This window comes from Candoia aspera, chromosome 7, assembly GCF_035149785.1.
Source record: "Candoia aspera isolate rCanAsp1 chromosome 7, rCanAsp1.hap2, whole genome shotgun sequence".
NCBI lineage: Eukaryota > Metazoa > Chordata > Lepidosauria > Squamata > Boidae > Candoia > Candoia aspera.
Window position 1 is genome coordinate 31,328,206 of NC_086159.1, and position 20,896 is coordinate 31,349,101.

General features: G+C 38.9%; 1 protein-coding gene across 2 annotated transcripts in view; it reads left to right on the forward strand.

Moving 5' to 3' along the window:
• MEI1 (meiotic double-stranded break formation protein 1) overlaps positions 1-20,896 on the forward strand; it is a 58,032-nt gene that overhangs the window by 17,004 nt on the left and 20,132 nt on the right. For both annotated transcript variants that reach the window (XM_063308464.1, XM_063308465.1), the window contains exons 4-18: positions 260-376; positions 479-578; positions 4,271-4,405; positions 5,048-5,162; positions 5,459-5,550; positions 8,386-8,527; positions 8,937-9,048; positions 11,367-11,427; positions 11,762-11,859; positions 12,511-12,685; positions 12,768-12,915; positions 14,131-14,415; positions 14,743-14,908; positions 16,013-16,117; positions 19,352-19,462. In XM_063308464.1, the coding sequence (XP_063164534.1) occupies positions 260-376; positions 479-578; positions 4,271-4,405; positions 5,048-5,162; positions 5,459-5,550; positions 8,386-8,527; positions 8,937-9,048; positions 11,367-11,427; positions 11,762-11,859; positions 12,511-12,685; positions 12,768-12,915; positions 14,131-14,415; positions 14,743-14,908; positions 16,013-16,117; positions 19,352-19,462 (1,962 nt within the window). The remainder of the gene's footprint in view (positions 1-259; positions 377-478; positions 579-4,270; positions 4,406-5,047; positions 5,163-5,458; positions 5,551-8,385; positions 8,528-8,936; positions 9,049-11,366; positions 11,428-11,761; positions 11,860-12,510; positions 12,686-12,767; positions 12,916-14,130; positions 14,416-14,742; positions 14,909-16,012; positions 16,118-19,351; positions 19,463-20,896) is intronic.

Here is a 20,896-nt window from a genome sequence, read left to right on the forward strand (position 1 = left end):
CCTCTGGCTAAAGCTTCTACTTGCTTCTTGAGCAGTAGCTGAGAATTGGGAAAACCCCGAGTCACAGACCAGCTTCCTTGGAGGAAACAATATCCAGTAGTGACTATCAGGACCTCTCTTTTTGGAATGCCAGATGTTTATCAATGACTAGCAAATCAATCTATCTTGGTAGGATTTAGCATGACCTTGTTTTCCCCAATCCATTCTCTCAGTTATTTTGGTTCAGCTGGTCATAGAATGATTTTGTTTTTGCTTGCAGAATTTCTGTTTGAGTGTCTCTTCTGCATGAGCGAAATTCTCATCTGGTCAGTTTATTGCTGCCTGTTGCTTCTGACTGAGGAACAGCTTTTCTTTTCCAAATGCCACACTGTTTATGGTAAATCATGACTTTTCATATAGGATAGAACTGCTGTTGTGTCAGTATTTCCTATCCATATAAACTACCTTCATCAATCTTTTAATATTTTCTTTATCTTAGGCATAGAGCCTCTTATAAAGAGCCTGAAAGAAACCTTGCATCTTAATAATATAGAATTGCAAAAACAAGGACTTCTGCTTTTTACTGAAATTTTGAAAAAGTAAGAGATACCAACTTCCACTTGGCTTTAGTTTGGAAAATTGGAGCAGAGGAAGCAGCTTTCACTAAAGTTATATCTGGGAGGATAAATATTTCAGGAGAAAAGGTTTTTGTATATGATAAGCATGATTTAATATGATGAAGTTTTCACCACTCTTAGTATGAACTTGAAGCTTGAAAAACTGTTTACTATTATTTTTCAAGTCATGAAAATAGGAGTCAGTTTGTGGAGTAAGTTTATACAAGGGTTTTTTTGGGGGGATGATGAAGAGACTTGCATATTATATGAAATTCTTATTATTTGTCAGTATATGGAATTTTCACATTTTGTAGCAACAAACTGATTTTTCACAATGGTTTTAAGTGGTGGAGAACCTTAATATTGGTATATTTAGTATATATGCATAGGTTTTATGGGTAGAATAATAATTTCTAATTTAATCTAATTACTGCTTAGAGTCTTTCAACATTGAACTGGTTTATAAATTTCATAAATAAATAAACAAACTGTAAAACCTAAGTAATTGTGTACAATAATTTTAGATTAGGCATCTGTATATTTGGATTTTGCCCTTCACTTTCCCTAGCATCATCTTCTCCAGGGTGTCCTGTCTTCTCATTATGTGGCCAAAGTATTTCAGTTTTGCCTTGGATATCATTCCCTCAAGTGAGCAGTCTGGCTTTATTTCCTGGAGGATGGACTGGTTTGATCTTCTTGCAGTCCAAGGCACTCTCAGAATTTTCCTCCAACACCACAGTTCAAAAGCATCTTCAAAAGATCTTCCTTCTCTCAGCCTTCCTTATGGTCCAGCTCTCGCAGCCATATGTTACTACGGGGAACACCACTGCTTTAACTATGCGGACCTTTGTTGTCAGTGTGATGTCTCTGCTCTTAACTATTTTATCGAGATTGGTCATTGCTCTTCTCCCAAGGATTAAATGTCTTCTGATTTCCTGACTGCAGTCATCATCTGCAGTAATCTTTGCACCTAGAAATACAAAGTCTTTCACTGCCTCTATGTTTTCTCCCTCTATTTGCCAGTTATCAATCAAGCTGGTTGCCATAGTCTTGGTTTTTTGGAGGTTTAGCTGCAAGCCAGCTTTTGCACTTTCTTCTTTCACCTTCATCATAAGGCTCCTCAGTTCCTCTTCACTTTCAGCCATCAAAGTGGTATCATCTGCATATCTGAGATTGTTAATGTTTCTTCCAGCGATTTTAACCTCAGCCTTGGATTCTTCACACCCAGCACGTCGCATGATGTGTTCTGCATACAAGTTGAATAGGTAGGGTGAGAGTATACCGCCCTGCCATACTCCTTTCCCAATCTTAAACCAGTCCATTGTTCCTTGGTCTGTTCTTACTGTTGCTGCTTGGTCGTTATACAGATTCTTCAGGAGGCAGACAAGATGACTTGGTATCCCCATACCACTAAGAACTTGCCACAATTTGTTATGGTCCACACAGTCAAAGGCTTTAGAATAGTCAATCAAACAGAAATAGATGTTTTTCTGAAACTCCCTGGCTTTTTCCATTATCCAGCAGATAAGGCAGTTCCTCTGCCTTTTCTAAACCCAGCTTGTACATCTGGCAATTCTCGCTCCATGAATTGCTGAAGTCTACCTTGCAGGATCTTGAGCATTGCCTTACTGGCATGTGAAATGAGTGCCACTGTGCGATAGTTTGAACATTCTTTAGTGTTTCCCTTTTTTTGGTATGGGGATGTAAGTTGATTTTTTCCAATCTGATGGCCGTTCTTGTGTTTTCCGAATTTGCTGGCATATAGCGTGCATTACCTTTACAGCATCATCTTGCAGGATTTTGAACAATTCAGCTGGGATACCATCGTCTCCTGCTGCCTTGTTATTAGCAATGCTTCTTAAGGCCCATTCAACCTCACTCTTCAGGATGTCTGGCTCTAGCTCACCGACCACACTGTCAAAGCTATCCCTGATATTGTTATCCTTCCTGTACAGGTCTTCCGTATATTCTTGCCACCTTTTCTTGATCTCTTCTTCTTCTGTTAGGTCCTTGCCATCTTTGTTTTTGATCATACCCATTTTTGCCTGGAATTTACCTCCGATGTTTCTAATTTTCTGGAAGAGGTCTCTTGTCCTTCCTATTCTATTGTCTTCTTCCACTTCCGCGCATTGCTTGTTTAAAAACAATTCCTTGTCTCTTCTGGCTAACCACTGGAATTTTGCATTTAATTGGGCATATCTCCCCCTATCACTGTTGCCTTTTGCTTTCCTTCTTTCTTGGGCTACTTCTAGTGTCTCGGCAGACAGCCATTTTGCCTTCTTGGTTTTCTCTTTCTTTGGGATATATTTTGTTGCCGCCTCCTGAACAATGTTGCGAACTTCTGTCCATAGTTCTTCCGGGACCCTATCTACTAAGTCCAGTCCCTAAATCGATTCTTCACCTCCACTGTATATTCCGTAGGAATATTAGTGAGCTCGTATCTAGCTGATCTGTGGGTCTTCCCTAATCTCTTTAGTCTGATCCTAAATTGTGCAATAAGAAGTTCGTGTTCTGAACTACAGTCAGCTCCAGGTCTTGTTTTTACTGACTGTATGGATGTCTGCCACCTTTGGCTGCAAAGGATGTAGTCAAGCTGATTTCAGTGTTGTCCATCTGGTGAAGTCCATGTATAAAGCCGTCTCTTAGGTTGTTGGAAGAGAGTGTTTGTTATGTAGAGTGAGTTGTCTTGGCAAAATTCTATCAGCCTATGTCCTGCTTCGTTTTGTTCTCCCAGACCATGCTTACCTGTAATTCCAGGTGTCATTTGACTGTCCACCTTAGCATTCCAGTCTCCTGTGATGAAAATAACATCTCTTTTAGGTGTATTGTCCAGTAGGTGCTGCAGATCCTCATAGAACTGATCTACTTCAGCTTCTTCAGCATCTGTGGTTGGGGCATATATTTGGATCACTGTGATGTTAAATGGTTTGCCCTGAATTTGAATTGAGATCATTCTGTCGTTTTTTGGATTGTATCCAAGCACTGCTTTAGCCACTTTACTATTAATTATGAAGGCTACTGTATTTCTTCTGTGGTCCTCTTGTCCACAGTAGTAGATCTGGTGGTCATCTGATGTGAAGTGGCCATTTCAGTTCACTGACGCCCAAAATGTCTATCTTTAATCTTGACATCTCACCAATAACCACATCCAATTTGCCCTGGCTCATAGATCTTACATTCCAGGTTCCAATGGTGTGTTGATCCTTAGAACATCGGATTCCCCATTCACCACCAGCACTGTCAGCCGCTAGCCGTCTTTTCGGCTTTGAGCTAGCTGCGTCATCACATCTGGGGCTAGTTGGACTCATCCTCTGTTCCTCGCCAGTAGCATTTTGACCATCTTCCGATGGTATACCAACATATCTCTGGTTGTACTGATCCATTTAGTTTTCACGGCAAGAATACTGGGGTGGGTTGCCATTACCTTCCCCAGAGATTGCATTTAGTCTGACCTCTCTGTCATGACCTTCCCGTCTTGGGTGGCCCTTCACGGTTTAGCTCAAGGCGTCACTGAGGTGCTCAAGCTCCAGCACCACGACAAGGAATGATCCTTTGCTGAAGTGAATTTGAAATACCATACTTTAATTTCTGTTATGCTGATATTCAAAATGATATACAGTATTATATAAGTTTTTCTGTCAGGCAAAAACTTTGAATATTTTATTTAATTTCAGGCAACCAGTAGAAATCAAATTATTTACAAATATTGCTGTATTTAAAGATGCTATTAATGCTCTTTTGGAAGCTGTGAAATGCCCTGTTATTGAAGTAGCAGTCGAAGCTGTGAAAGCCGTGACTGCAATTTTGAGGTAAATTACAAGTGTTTTACTGAGTGTTGAAGAAAGGCTTTATTTATTTTCTGGAAGATATACTGTAGATACTTCCCTTAGCTCTGCATCTTCTTTTATAACTTTCTTCCAATTTGTCCCTTACTGGTAAAACTCTTTAAGACTTAGGCTAACAGGATATGGATATTCAATAACATGCATGTTGTTTGGTAATATATTATGCCCAAAGTATGCCCAAAGTATTCATTTGGAGAAAAGAGAAACGACTAGTATGATTTTAGCAGGAAAAAATGTATGTAAATATCCTCCCTCTATTCATAGTTAATTTGTTCACAGCATTTCTCTCAAATGCTTTTCTCAATAATTAAATTGGCAGTACAAAAAGTGTTGGGGGTAGTAGCTATGGACAGTGAAAATAAGGTTAATTAAATAGATGAGAAATGTAACCAAAGATTGCCATTCATTCATTCATGTATTTTAATTGATATAGTTCATTTGAAAAAAAATTAAATGTTATGGTTAAAACAGGAAATCAGATTTATAAGTTTTTTTGAATGGGACACTTTTGTCTTTAAATATTTAAAACTGTTACCACAATGTTCAAGTTGACACTTACTTATACTATTATCCTTGCTTAACATTTTCCTGCTTTTCTCAGCACAGAAAGGATCATGTGAGCTTTCCACCTATACAATATGGACAGCTACAGAAATTGATTGAAACTGTATTAATGCGATGTAACGATCTACCATTGGCACCTTTTAGTAAGAGGCTGATGGTTAGTGCCTCATAAATCCTTTTTTGTTCTGACTGAGTATCAGTAATGTGTGATATATATGACAAATACAAACTGTACTTTTTTTAATCTAACAAAATTTGATGAAAGTGCTCCCATCCCCATATATTGAAGCAGTTGAGTACTCCTTTCTTCTAAAGATGATTCTTTGCATCTGTTAAATGTACTTTGTACCATATTTGCACACCATTATTTTATGAATTTAATTATTAATCTAAATGTTGGTCTATGGTACCATAAAAATATTCTTAATGATTTCTTTTCTTTCAATATCACAGGATCATCAAGGGGGTAGATGTAAGAACAGAGCAGTGTCACAACATGCACAGTTCTTGCAGAGTGCCTTAGAAAGCTTCAGAAATGCTTGCAGGTGAGAAAGCGTTTTGTTCAACTTTGCTGATGCTAGGAATGGTTATGAAAATCCATTTAGAAACTCAAATATTAAGTACACAAATATTATATTTAATACACAACCTGGCAAAGGCATTTGACACTATAAACAGGGAGGCTCTCTGCACCATCCTGAGACGATATGGATGCCCGAAGAAATTCGTGAAGTTGATTCAGCTTCTCCATGATGGAATGACAGGACAGGTTCTTTACAATGGTAATACATCAGCTGCATTTGCCATTTCCAATGGGGTGAAGCAGGGTTGTGTGCTAGCCCCAGTCCTGTTCAATCTGTTCTTTGCTTGCATGTTGTCATGTGCTGCCCAGGGTCTGAAGGAGGGAGTATACATTAGGTACTGATTGGATGGCTCTCTCTTTGACCCTTGCTACTTGAACACTGGGATGAAGGACCTCCATACAATCATTCAAGAAACCCTCTTTGCTGATGACTGCATGCTCCTGGTGCAAAAAGACAGTGATCTACAGTTGATACTGAACAAATTCTCAGATGCTGCTATGCTCTTCAGCCTGATTATCAACCTGAACAAGACTGAAGTCCTTTACCAGCCCATGCCAAATACCAACCCCACAGAGCCAAAAATCACTGTTGACAACACCCACTGACAAATGTAAACAGCTTCAAATACCTGGGAAGCATCATCTTGAGCGATGGGTCTTTGGAGAAAGAAATCGATTCCAGGATCAGCAAAGCCAGCCAGGCTCTGGGGTGGCTGCATACTAGAGTGCTCAATCAACACAATGTCCATATCTCCACAAAGCTGAAAATCTACAGAACTGTGATAATCTCTTCTCTCCTATATGGATGTGAGTCCTGGACTCTATACTGATGACAAATCAAACAACTGGAGAAATTTCACATGCGCACTCTCCGCTCCATCCTTGGCATTTGTTGCCAAAACTGTGTCACCGACTTGGAGGTCTTGGATCATGCAAAGTCCACCAGCACTGAGCCCCTGATTATCAGAGCCCAGATGTGGGTGGGACGTCATCAGAATGGATGACCACCATATGCCTTGCCAGTTGCTCTATGTTAGACTAGAGACTGGGAAGAGCCCTTGAGGTCAACCACACAAGCACTACAAAGACACTGTGAAAGAAACCCTATGCCACTGTGACATCCAGCCAAGGGAACTAGAAGCTGCGGCTTCTGACAGAACCTGCTGGCAAGCCCTGTGTTTTGAAGCCTCCACCAGCCTTGAAGACAGGCACGGCCAAAAACTGAGAGAAAACCGTGAGTGGCATCACAGAATAACACCCACAGTTACTACAACAATGGACTTCCAGTGCCCCCATTGTGCTAGACTCTGTGCTTCCAGACTGGGACTGCAGAGCCACCTCCATGTCCACAGATGAACTGCACAACAGTGTGTCTTCTTCGAACCCGAAGGACTACCTGTATTCAGTGGAAAAGTGTTTATATCTGAACATGACCCTCAGTCATTCTTGACTCTTGATGACTTCATGGACATATTCATGTAGTTTTGTTAGCAAGAATACAGAAGTGTTTTGACATTGACATTGGAATTTTAATTTTTTTTTTAGATCTTTTCATTCTTGCTTATAGCTGTGACCTTCCCTGGAGGTCTCACATCCAAGTACTAACCAGGCTTGACACCGTTTAACTTTTGAGTACAGACAAAATTGGCTGGGTACTGCTATTGACTGAGATGAATAAATGGTTGAAGGGGCTTCAGTTATAATTCTTATTTTATGCACATATGTTCAGTTGATACAATAGCTATCAGGAAGGTTTTTTTCAAAAATTTAAAAACCCGATAATGTGATTTGAGTTTTATATTTGTGCTATGTCTCAATATTATGTAATATCAAGAACTTTAGCTTATTTTATTTAGCTATACTTAATCTTGTCAGGTATGAATGGAGTCTTATTCATTTATTTGTCCTGCTATGCTTGTACCTTGCCTTTCTTCCTGGAAGTCCATCTCAGGTTATCTCATATTATGCTTGCAAATGTAAAATAGACTGGGCTAAGAGTTTAAATCATGCTCACATCTTCAAAATAGAAGAAGTAGGGTCATGCCTATCAATTTCTATTGCAGAGAAAGTGAATAGAACTCTGTCTATGTATATGTCTGATCAAAGAGAATGTTTGCATGAAGAAGTAATTTTATGTGTAGAATTCTACTGACATTTCAGCTGAATGTATCTAACTGGTCTGACCTTGTCTCTTACTATGTATTTAATTAAATATTTTGAAGTGGTAAGCTGATTTATATATGACTACACAGTTAACTTTTTCAGTGGAAAAAATGTATGCACACACACACTCTCTCTCTCACTCACTCACTCTCTCTCTCCAAATCCTGTGCTCCAGCCACAACATTAGAATCAAAGGATCTTCAGGATTAAGCAGAGCCAGATTTAGGCATACTGTAAACTTAGCAAGCTACATTGAAGGATTCTTCACAGTCCAGATTTTGTGTAATTTGTTACAGTTTTATTATAATTTCATATATGAAAGTCTCCATAAATTAAGCCTCCTGTATGCCTCATATGATTCTCATTAATTGATTAAGGTATGCTTTATTTCTGCATGCATTCACACCTCCTGTTCATAGAGGACCTTTCCTCACCCCATCATGGGTTGTTATGCATCTCGGAAGCATTCTTACCAAGTTATACAACCTTTCTCTATTACCATCTGCCTAATAGAGTCTCTATGGCTTTCCATAGCTTAGAACCTCACCATGTCTAAATTGATGCTGGGGTTAAGGGAAGATACAGAAATATGATGTAATATAGCTTGTATCTAATGGGTTTTATAACTTTTTAGCTTAGCTGTGCAATGCCAAAAGGATCCTCTGGCTCAGGAGAACACTTTTACAGCTCCAAACTCAGAGAATATTGATACACTGAAAGGATTTTCGGAATTTCTTCTAAGGATATCTGATTCTCTTTGCATTCCCATGGTCATGGTAATTACTTTCACTATGTCCTTAACATCAAGTAGGTCATATAAATGTACAGGAAAACAAAAAGAAAGAAAGAAAAAGAAAATAGTTGAAACTGTAGGTCAGACAGAAGAAACTGTGGCAAAGTTTAGTTAATGGAGGCAAAGCTTCCATGTCCTCTGCTTCTGATTTTTATTAAATGAGTAACAATGAGTAACATTTATAAATCCAGTTAATTTTATTATCATACTCTATTTGGCATTTCAAGTGTTGTTAAGAAAACAAGTTGTTTCAGGAAAAGAGCTTTCAGCTACAATAGATTATATTATGCAGCTTAGAGTTATAGGTCTGCTAGGCCCATACTGATTTGCATTTCTGAATTGCATTTCACTACTTTCTGTAATAGGGAGAATATGTATATATGTTCTTGCAGAAATATTCTGAAAGGGCTGTCCGCCTAGGTGTCATGGAAGTCTTCATTTCAACTCTCAGCATCCTGTTCAATGTTATGCCAGACATGCGTAAGAGATTCTCCATTAAGATGGGTAAGGAGAGCTGCAGCAGACTACTTTCAGATTAAAATACATTTTTTTAATTGCTGAACTTTAATGACGCCAAAAATGCCATAAAAATCCTAAATAAATGTGCTTCTAATTATATGATTCAGTAGGTAAACTGCCTTACCAAGATTGGTGGCTCCTAGTGCTGCCAATCTTTGTCCTTCTGCTATAACTACTGGCAGAACTGCAGATGACTTTCCACAATTTGGCAGATACAGCGGTTCCTGTGAGTGTTATGTTTGCTACCACAGCAAACTTAGAAAATATTAAGAAAGACAACTCCAATACATAGGTAGGCTTTGCTGATAGCTTGCAGGTTACATCATGAGTAAAGAGTCACCGACACATGCATAGCTGGCTCATTTTTCCCACTCCTTATATTCTACCCACAAGTAATACATTATATTACAACTCATAACAGTGAGCATACATTCTGCTACCTGCCATCCATTTTAGAATGTGTTGCAGTGGTACGTAGGCAAGGCAAAGTAAATTACTTGGGCACACCATTTATTGAATAATATTTTTCTATTTACTAAATAATACTTTTCTATCATTTATTAAATAAATTATCTAGACCCCTTTCAGTCAGGTTTCAGGATATGGGACAGAGACTGCATTGGTTGTGGATGCAACCAATGGATGATCTCTGGCAGGAGCAGGATGGAGGGAGTGCATCCATCCTGGCTCTTCTTGACCTCTCAGTGGCTTTCGATACCATCGACCATGGTATCTTTTTGGGGCGGCTCAGGGAGTTGGGGGTGGGTGGCGTGGTTCTGCGCTGGTTCACCTCCTTCCTCCAGGGCCGGTCCCAATCGGTGATGATAGGAGATGAGAGAGATGACCCTCGACCCCTCTTGTGTGGGGTGCCGCAGGGTTCGGTTTTCTTCCCTCTCCTATTCAACATCTACATGAAACCACTGGGGAGATCATCCGTCACCACGGGATGAGGTATCACCAATATGCTGATGATACTCAGTTATATATCTCCATCTTAGGTGAGCTAAGTGATGCAGTGACTGCCCTTTCTCAGTGCTTGAGGGCTGTGGGGGTCTGGATGGGGAACAACAGGCTTCAGCTGAACCCTGGTAAGACGGAGTGGCTGTTGGTTGACAGCCTCTCTGTATCTGGGAAGTTGTCATCTTTAGTTCTGAATGGGGTGGCACTGCCCCATTCAGACCCAGTGCAGAACCTGGGGGTCCTCCTGGACTCACGACCCTTGCTCAAAGAGCAGGTGGCAGTTGTGGCCAGAAGGGCCTTTGCACAACTTTGTGTTGTGCGCCAGTTACGCCTGTTCCTGGATTGAGATGCCTTCTGAATAGTCACTCATGCCCTGGTCATCTCCCATATAGACTACTGCAACACGCTCTAAATGAGGCTACCCTTGAGTATCTGGAAGCTATAGCTGGTGCAGAATGCAGCTGTGCGAGCAGTTTTAGGAGCCCTTAGAAGGGCACATATAACGCCACTGCTGCACAAGCTGCATTGGGTGCTGATTTGCTTCTGGGTCCAATTCAAGGTGTTGGTTATCACCTTTAAAACCCTACATGGCATGGGGCCAGGTTACCTAAGGGACCATCTCATCCCCATAACATTGACCTGTCCCACCCAGTCATGCAGAGGGGGCATGCTACGGACCCCATCGGTAACAGAATTCCACCTGGGGGGGTCCAGGAGGTGGGCCTTCTCTGCAGTGGCACCCACCTCCTGGAACATTCTGCCCCTGGAGGTGAGGCAGGCCCCTTCACTTCTGGCCTTCGGGAAGAATTTGAAGACCTGGTTCTGCTGCCTCGCCTGGGGTGGGAAGGGCAATAGTCCTTCCTGGGGGTGGCTGGTGCCGTAATGCCCTCCCTATGGAATGAGATCTTATCACTGCTTGGATTTTATATTTATTTATTCTCTATTTATATTGGTCATTTGTAATGTAATTTATATGTTTTATGATTTTAACTGTCAATTTTATTGTAAACTACCCAGAGTCCCCCTAGGGGGTTAGATGGGCGGTGGTAGAAATTTGAAAAACAAATGAACAAATAAATTATTGCATTTGTTCTAACACACTTTTTACTGAGGTACATCTTCATGCATATTTTTAGAAAGAAAAATTAAAACTTTGCTTACCAAAATATCAGGAAAATGGTGCTGAAATGATGGCAATAGTACTTTATTAGTCTTGAAAAGATGTGCCAAGAAGCTTTTTTAATTCAAGCACTATTGCATGCATAGCTACTTTAAAAAAAAGACAAAAATACACTTATTTTAATTCAAACATTTTGCATGAGTAGAATTATCTTTCTCTTTAGCATCTTCTTCTTTCATCCAACTGAACCTGGAATTGAAAGCCAAATTCTGCATTGGACAAAGGTATTAAATTTGATACTAAACTTATGTCATGCTCAGTTCTGTTGAAACATTATTTTTACTTAAATAGATCTATTATCTCCAGAAATTTCTAAGGATTTTGTTACTTTGCTTTCCATTTAGATAGCTTAAAGACATGTTTATAATTTTTATAAAGCAGCTGGTTAATTTTGAATGTTCTGAAGATGCCAAAACTTTCTGAGTCAATACAATTATTTATTTCAAAATTTAGCCCTTCATAGCTTTATAGAATACTATATAATTAAACTAAGAGGGATGCTTTGTCCATGGATGCACTGTCAAATTTTCATTTTGCATGATTTCTTTTTATTTAAAGTAATGCTGCATTGAATCAAGCTTGTTCTAGCTTTCTTCATAGGATGTGCCTTAGTCTTTATTTGTCCTCTGAGAAGATGGTGGATTCCTCACAACAAAGTAAGTCTGATAAAAGATGTAACTGTTTATTTGTGAAATTTCTTTGAACTGCAGCATACTGTTATAGTCTAAGAATAAAGATTGTGGCAGGAAATCTGGGAAAAATATGCCCAATTTGTGGAGATAGATATGAATATGTAGGCTCTATAAGTGATATATTTAAAATATAGATTCTTGTATTTGTGGGGTGGGCCCTTCAGTTCAACCTCTAAATTGTTATATGTATTTGCCATGATCGTTATACAGGCTAGTGGTATCATAGTAAAGGTAAAGGTTTCCCTTGACATTAAGTCCAGTCGTGTCCGAGCCTAGGGGGCGGTGCTCATCTCCGTTTCAAAGCCGAAGAGCCGGCGTTTGTCCGTAGACACTTCCGTGGTCATGTGGCCGGCATGACTAAACGGAACGCTGTTACCTGCCCGCCAAAGTGGTACCTATTAATCTACTCACATTTGCATGTTTTTGAACTGCACTAGCAAAATGAACTAAGAGGAAAAAGAAAAATCTGTTCTCTTTTGTAGAGTAAAACAATAATGTGATCATTGTTACCAAAATCGTATTAGGAGTAGGGGGTTAGAATTCTAAGCCAGAAATTGTTTATTTGCTGTCCAGGTTTTTGCAACATTTTTGGTTGCTGCTGTTTTTCCCTCATAGAGCAAGAAATATCTGAACTCCTGTGGAAGACTCTGCCGCAGCTAAACTTCAGTGCAGTGGAAAGCCTCAGACTCTTATCTGAAACCCCAGATCCCTTATTTTTAAATGAAACACTTCGCAATCAGCAATATAGCCTTCTGTTTCTTTTCTACCTTGCTTTTAGTCATGAAGACAGGTAAGTGGTATGGCATGAATAGGAAAAGCAGTTAGTAAGCAAGATGAATCAGCTTAAGTGTTTTTTAATCTTTTATTTTCAGATTTGTTCCAGAAACAGAGCTATTCTCAGCTATATCAAGTTTTCTTCTATCAGTTGAGGACCAGGGAGATTGTCCACCTCCATATATTGTTAAAGCTATTTTGTACCTTCTGGCAATTTGTCAACACAAGAGTAAAGCTTTAGACTTGGTAAACACTGGCTTAATCTTTATATCCAGGTGCAGCTTTTAAATTTTAACACATCACATTATTTTCATTGAAGGAATTTTCCAGACAATTAAAAACTAGTATTTTGTTGTTGTCATCAGCAGCTTAGTATCCCATTCTTTTCTGAGAAAGCTATTTTGCTTTGGGAGTATAATGGCCTTTGAACTGGCTTAACATTGGGGACTTTATGGATGTGTCCATGAAGTTTTTATGGAAACGAATAGAAATAGATGCCATTGTCTTCTGTGATGCTTTTTCAACTTTCCAGTCTGGCCTACAGAAATGGTATTTCCTGATGGTCTCCCACCCAAGGGCTTACTAGGTTCCATCATGCTTAGCTTTTTGAGCTCAGCCACAGTCATCTAGGTGATCTTGCCATCATTATATTTGGGTTTGTTTAATTAAGGTTTGGTGAATAACTCTTTTATGTTTTACACAGTAGTTCAGTGTAACAAAGATCAAACTCCCCAGAAAAATTCTTGAATAATGAGGCAATGCAGGCAAACATAACTAGATGCCATGCTCAAATAGCATGCATGGGAAAATGTACAGGCAAAAATGCTAAAAATACCCAAAGAAAAAGAATGACAGCAACCCTTTGCAAAAGAACACTGGCATGACAAGAGAAGGAGACAAATAATTGTTTCCACGCAGACTACTTTTAATGCTACAGTCAAAAATAATTCTCCTCCTACCTTTCCTTCTTTTTTTTTAATTGTAAGAAAAAATTATACAAGTGATAGAAGAACATGGTGGGACTATGGAAGTTGGTATTACCTGAACCTTCCACTCATGCAGAGTTGCCTGAATGAAGCAGAGCAGTTCCACAATAAAATACTTGTTTGGAAAAATCTAGAGTTTATTGCTACTCATTATAATCTTGCAAATACCATCTAAAGATGTTACAAGTGTAGTTATATATGTGTACAATATCAAACCACTTTCAGCAACAAAAAAGTGGTGGAATAGTATTCCATGTTATTGAAGCTACTAACTTCAGATGCTTTCATATTATTATTTATTTTCTATACCTAAAAGAAACCTTGAGAAGGTTACTACTACAATGAAAATGATTTGAACCTGTTATATTACTATTTTATTAATTGAAAAAATTATAAATATGATTGCCCCAAGAGATGATTCTGACTTTATATTGACTTTCTTTTATTCTCCTCTCCCTCTATTCTCCACATTGAGGCTTCACTTTCTGCTATAAGGAAAATCCTGGATGTTATATCTGATTTCAGCCTAGTATATGTTCATCATCCTTTGATGCTTAAGTTCTTTTTACAATATCCTGATCTTATGGGAAGATTTGGTCACTGCATCCTTCAACTCTGGTTTTCCTGTGAAGATTTCTCCCAAACTGAATATGAAGATGATGCCACAAGATGCTCTGTTGGCTTTCCTGACTCTTCAAACAATTTTAATGGTTTGCTTTGTATGCTAAAAGGCAATCCCAGTGCTATACTTGTATTGCTGGTATGTGATTTTATAAAAGTGAACAAAATCACAATCTGAAAAGATTTAAATTATAGATCTGTTTCCAGTATATAAAATATAGTTTATATAAAGCCATTATTCTTTGTTAACCATTTTCTGTAAAATTTGAAAGACAGAATAAGAAAGACCTAAAATGAGGAAAATGTCTTCAATGTTTCTTATCTTGTCATATTTAACAATAGTATTTTCTATCTTTTCCCAGCATTTTGGTTTTGGTTTCTCATTAAGTGTTCATATTAATGTCAATAGGACAAATGTAAATAATGTTATCCACATAAATGAAGTCTGATTTGTTTTCCCACTCAGGATCTAGTCTGCTTTGGCACCAATGAAGTGGCTCACAAAGTCTTAATTTCACTGAAAACTTTCTTAAGAATAGCTGAGGATATCCATATCTGTGACCTTCTTCGGAGCCAATTTTTACAGACTTTGCAACAGCTTTTAGTAGAAAATGATTCCAGTATTTCACAAGGTGAATAGACAGATAATTAAGTAGCAAATACTCCAGCGAAATTTGATTGTGAAATGCTGTTGAACAGAGGTATTGGGTTATGGAGTTCTCTATAGGTATGTATTTGAGCAAGATAATGTTTTTAGTCTGCAACTGAATTTTGTAGTTAGCAATGCAAAGACCACTTCTACATTCGTGAGTTCCACATTCAGCATAGATGGAAGGAACAGAGTAGTGATTCTTCCTTTCTGATTAGGACAGGAATGGTCTGGCACAGCTTGATTATCACTGAAACAGCTTTCGTCACACTGATATAATATTAATGTTTTTTCCTGTTTTCAGGACATATAAAAAAATCATGATTATTATATTAAATCATGTTAATTAATTGTACATCCCTGAGACCCAGTGTAGTGTAGTTGTTGAGGTACTGGACAAGCAGTGTGGAGTCCACCTTTAGCTGTGGAAGCTCACTGGATAACTTTGGACCTCTCTCTCTCTCTCTCTTTCTCTCAGCCCAACCTACCTCATTGGGCTGTTATTGTGGGGGAAAATAAGGGGAGAAAGTGCTATATATACTGCTTTGAGCTTCTGAATGAAAAGATGGGACATAAATCTAAGAAATCTGTGGTCCTATAATATACAGCTATATAGCATGCTGCATAGGTTGCACTTCAAATGTAAAATGAGACAATACTTTGCATTAATGCAACACAGATTCTATTGCTTTTGAATACCAAAGTGAAATATGTAAAATTTAGGGAAACCTACAACAAGTTGCTGCTTTGTTAGAACTTTTTTTTTCTTCAAATGGTATCAATAGGGCTAAGTTGAAATGAAAAGGTAGATATATGCCCATTTATAAAGGTAATGCTTAATTCAACTGACACCACTTTGTAGGTTTCATTTATCTTTCTAAGTCAGTATGTAACAAAGGGACTTAACAGTGATCATAATCTAGTTGAATTCTGTCCTCAAATGACTGTATACTTCTACTAGATTACCTTGAGTGAAGAAAAGCCCACTACCTCCTGTGAGAGTTTGATTCACTATGAATACCTTGTACAGCTTGGTAATATGCTTTCCTGCAATTTCCAACTATTGCTTCATGTTCTTTTGTTTTAGTAAGCCAGAACTTACCACTTTTGTTAAATCTCCTCTTCCTGGTTCAACTGAGGTATGCAAGAGAACGAGAGTTGGATAATACAGATTTCAGATTGCTTCACTTAGGTGAGTGTCTAAATTTGTTTGGACGTTTGGTTTAGGGATTGCAAGAATTATTTATCTGTAGGATTTGGGGGCCAAACTAGACATACTTTTTCCCTTCCCTTTCCTTCCCTCTTTCTCCGCCCATCTCCAATGGATTCAATGACATCATTTGCAATTATACCTTTTAAGAAATTAAATACATATTGTAGTGGGTTTTGTTTTCTTCAGGATTGCAGTTTGAGAATGACTGGTTAAATGTTTTCTTTTTATATCATTTAAGAGGAAGGATGTTTTATGGTACATAGCATTATTTCAAGGTAAGCAACCTTATACAAAGCACAAAAAAAGAATAAGAAACAATAAACTAAAGAAATTAAGGCATGGGATAAGAAAATGGATTGGCAGTTGGCTGACCAACTGCACTCAGTGTGTGGTCCTTAATGGAACTACATCTACATGGAGGGAAGTATGCTGTGGGGTACATCAAGGTTCTGCCTTGGGCCCAGTGCTCTTCAACATCTTCATAAATGACCTAGATGAGGGGTTTGAAGGGGCGCTCATCAAATTTGCAGATGACACAAAGCTGGGGGGAATTGCTAACATTTTGGAAGATAGACTCAAGTTTCAGAAGAATCTTGACAGACTTGAGCATTGGGCTCTATCCAACAAGATAAAGTTCAATGGCGAGGAATGTAAGGTCCTACACTTAGGCAGGAAAAACCAGATGCACAAGTACAAGATAGGCAGTACCTGGCTCAACAGTTGTGCCAATGAGAGGGATCTAGGTGTCCTTGTGGACCTGTCCTGCCTCAGGCCAAGCACACACAAGTACATGAAGAGGTAGTTGCAAACTTTTACTAGGTGGGTTTTTAAGCAAATAGCAAGCAGCAGAGGGAAAGGTATGTGCAAATGCATACATGCACACATGCACAAGAGAAATCAAGTCCCCGCAAGTCCAGCAAACTTGCCTAGAGAGATAGTCCAAAATCGAAGGGGCAGGCACAAGAGTAGTCAGGCAAAATCCAGGGTCCAAAACGTTGTAGCAAGGTCATCAGCTGGTCCAGGTTCAGAATCACAGTCACATGGGTTCAAATCCAAAAGTAAGATGCACAGAGTCTGGGTTTGCAAACAGTTGTTACCAATGAAGAGGCTCGAGTTTATAGCTCTTCTTAAATAAGAGCAGTCCCAATGTGGCTCATTTAGGAGGGCGAGGCTCCTTCCTAGCGAGTAATCTCGCAGAATGCCTTTGCTCTGCTCTCTTTGCAGCCTGCCGAGCTCTTGTGTTGGGAGGGGGTGGTAATTCCACACCCTCATCTTCAGAAAGCAGCAGCAGCTGTCTCTGCTGGTTCCTGGCCAGCCCCTCCTCCTCTGCCTGCTCAGATGGCAATCCATCTGGTGACTCTGGAGCTGACTGTTCATTATTTGTGGGCAGTTCTGGAGCTGGCTGCTTACCGGTCTCTGCCTCTGAATCTGAGACCACCATGACAGGACTACCACTTAAGAATGAGTAAGCAGTATGCCGCTGCTGCCGCCAAAAAAGCCAATGCAGTCCTGGGCTGCATCAACGGAGGGATAGTATCAAGATCACTGGAAGTGATAATACTGTTCTATACAGCACTGGTGAGGCCACAATTGGAATACTGCGTCCAGTTCTGGTCACCACAATACAAAAAAGTTGCTAAGGCCCTAGAAAGAGTGCAGAGAAGAGCAACAAAGATGATAAGGGGTCTGGAGGCTAAATCTTATGAACAGCGGCTAAAGAAACTAGGTATGTTTAGCTTAATGAACAGAAGACTGAGAGGAGACATGATAGCAGTCTTTCAAAACTTGAAGGGCTGCCACAGGGAAGAGGGCATCGATTTATTCTCCATAGCACCTGAGGGTAGGTCAAGAAGCAATGAGTGGAAGCTTGTCAGAGGGAGATCCAACCTGGAAATAAGGAGGAATTTCCTGACAGTGAGAACTATTAAACAGTGGAACAGCTTGCCTCCCAGAGTTGTGGGTGCTCCATTGCTGGAGTTTTCAAGAAAGATTGGACAACTACTTGCCCAAGATGGTATGAGGATTCCTACCTTGGGCAGGGGGTTGGACTAGAAGACCTCCAAGGTCCCTTCCAACCCTATGATGCTATGATTCTATGAAAAAATACTGTATATAATTAAATCTAATTTACAACAATATCATTTACTGTATCTCACTGTAGCTTTTTATTCTTGCACACCATCTTTACCTTTTTTTCTTTAAACTCTTCATCTACCTCTTTTTGAAGATCTGATTAAGTCCATCTAGCTATTATTTTTTTGCTCTTACCTTCCCTCTTGACTATTCACTCTAACCCATTTGTACAGATAACCAACTAACTGCAGATACAAGTAAACAATCTGACTTTTTACTTGAAAGTTGCCCTTATAAAGGGGTACAAAATTTCTGACATCTTGAGGGATACACTAGGCTTTGTCTGTCATGTTGACAACCATACTCCAAAACCACAACTTCTGTTGGCCCAATTCTGGGAAGGAGTGGGATTTTTTATTGTATCACTTAAAGCCTTTTCCAAGGGCCAGAGTCTTGGCCTGAGCTATCTGGGTGACCTTTGTAGATTGCAAATAGAGTGCTTACTCTTCTTGTATCCCCAGCTTATAGAACTTGTTATATGAGGGAGAATCCTCAAATCAAAGAGGAAAATGCAGATCCTTTCTTTTTTTATAGTGGTGCAAATCTGTTTACCAACAGTGGCAGTGTTTTAGGCATGCATTTTTCCTTTGGGGTCTGCATTGGCTAGTTTAGCTTATATTCTGAGCCAGAGGGATGCACCTGCATATATTAGGAGACATCACACTAAAACATTAATGATGAGAATTGTACTTACTGAATTAAGTACGAGAATAAAGCACAACTTTTTTGTTCTAGCTTGTCCTAAGCCTCTGCTTACTTAGCCTTTCTGCAAGGCTGAGCATTTTGACCCTTTGGGTCAGATTGTCAATATATTCCTCTGTAATGTTTGAGGATAACTACAGCATCCTAAACTGAAAATGGCCATAAAGGTGCTAATTACTAAGCACGGCTGTGACTATATTCACTACGGGATTTCTCTTCTGTCGTTTTGAAGCAGATGGTCTTTTGTGACTATGATGACACTGTAAACTTACCTGATTGGTACTCTGAGCTGGTATAACTGTCTATCCCCAAAGATTTCACATGTTAAAATCTGAAAAGGATAATAATTATACTGAGTACAGTATTTCTGTTATTCAGTCATCAATTTGTCTGTGAAATGCAGTCCAACAGACTCGGAAATTCTTCAGCCATCCCTGAACTTTCTTTATTGGAGCCTTCAACAGACAACTCCTTCCAGCCAACAAATAGGTAAAAAGTAAAAAAAAATGTTGTTGTTGTTGTGTGTGGTAGTATTAAAAATCTTCCCCAAGAAGGACTTATAGGCATAAGTTATTTTCAGGATGGATGTTAGGAAAAAACCCTCGAAAATGTTGGAAACATACTAGAAAAGCCCAAGTGTGGGCAAACATTCAGTTTCAAAAATACAGTATAATGATGCAGTTTCAGCATTTGGATGCAATGAGTTCTTGGGCTTCATTGAAAATATTTGTTTGAAGATTTGGGAATATGTGGTTAGACTTCCTGGTTTTATCATGGTTTCTTTAATGTGGTTATCCAAATACAGTCATTGTGTAACAGCTATCATGTAATGTCCACTATTTCATCCTATTCAGATACTTAGGATTTTCTAAAGATAGACAGAGAAGGGCAGAACCTATGAGTCTAAATGTCTTTCCTGAAGCTTTAAACCATAGTTTAGCATTATATCCCAACAGAACCAGGCAATATTTCAGGATTTAAGCAACAAAAATCTCTCTCTGTGTATACAACAAAGATCCTGTCTAGCTGTAGTTCTCTCCTTTATAGTTAAAGTTGCTATAAAAATTGTATATATTTGATGAGATCAGGTTATCAACTATTATACATCTCCAGATCAATGAGTTGGGGTGGAGGTAATAGCTTTGATATTAAACCAAGTCTGCAAATTTTCATCATCAGTAGCATCTCCTATAGTAGAGAATATTAGATATTTTGAATTTAGGTATTCAGACTTAGATATATTGAACTGCAGAACTGAAATTTCCTTTAAGTTGCTTAGTAGTACTTAGTTACTAGCCACCTGATACTAAGTATTTATCTTTTGGTTTTCAGTGCTGACAACATCCCAAATAAATCATCTTCTTTTGCTAAATAAGTATACTCTCTCTTGTCTTCCCATAATATTACTACTGATATCTGGAATTGGATTAAGGCATGCCCCTGTTTTTTTTAGTACTAGTTTCACAGACACTCAGTCTGACTGGTATATTGTCAATTTTACTCTTCAAGGTATACCCAGTCCTCCCATGAGTTGAAATGAGGCCAATTCATAAGATGTCTATATCATTATTTGCAGTTACCTATGGTGCAGAATCACCATAGAGCACTAGATCTTCTAGCGGCAGCCAGAATACGTTCCAATAGAATTTTCTCCTCCTGGTTAACTCCAGATTTGCTGAAAAGCTTGGAAATTGGAACAAGACTATAGGAAACATCCTTTTAAGAATGAGAATCTGTCCATATCCACTCTGTGTAGTTTAATATGTACTTTAATAAGCAGGCAAAATAATTCTACTACAAAATGCAATATCTAGTCAAATGAAGTCTACCAAGTGGATTACTTTTCATTCACTTCTATCTCCACCTTTACTAACTGCTGCTAAGAAGTTTCTTTTTTGCTTAAGCCTTATGATCTTGATAATT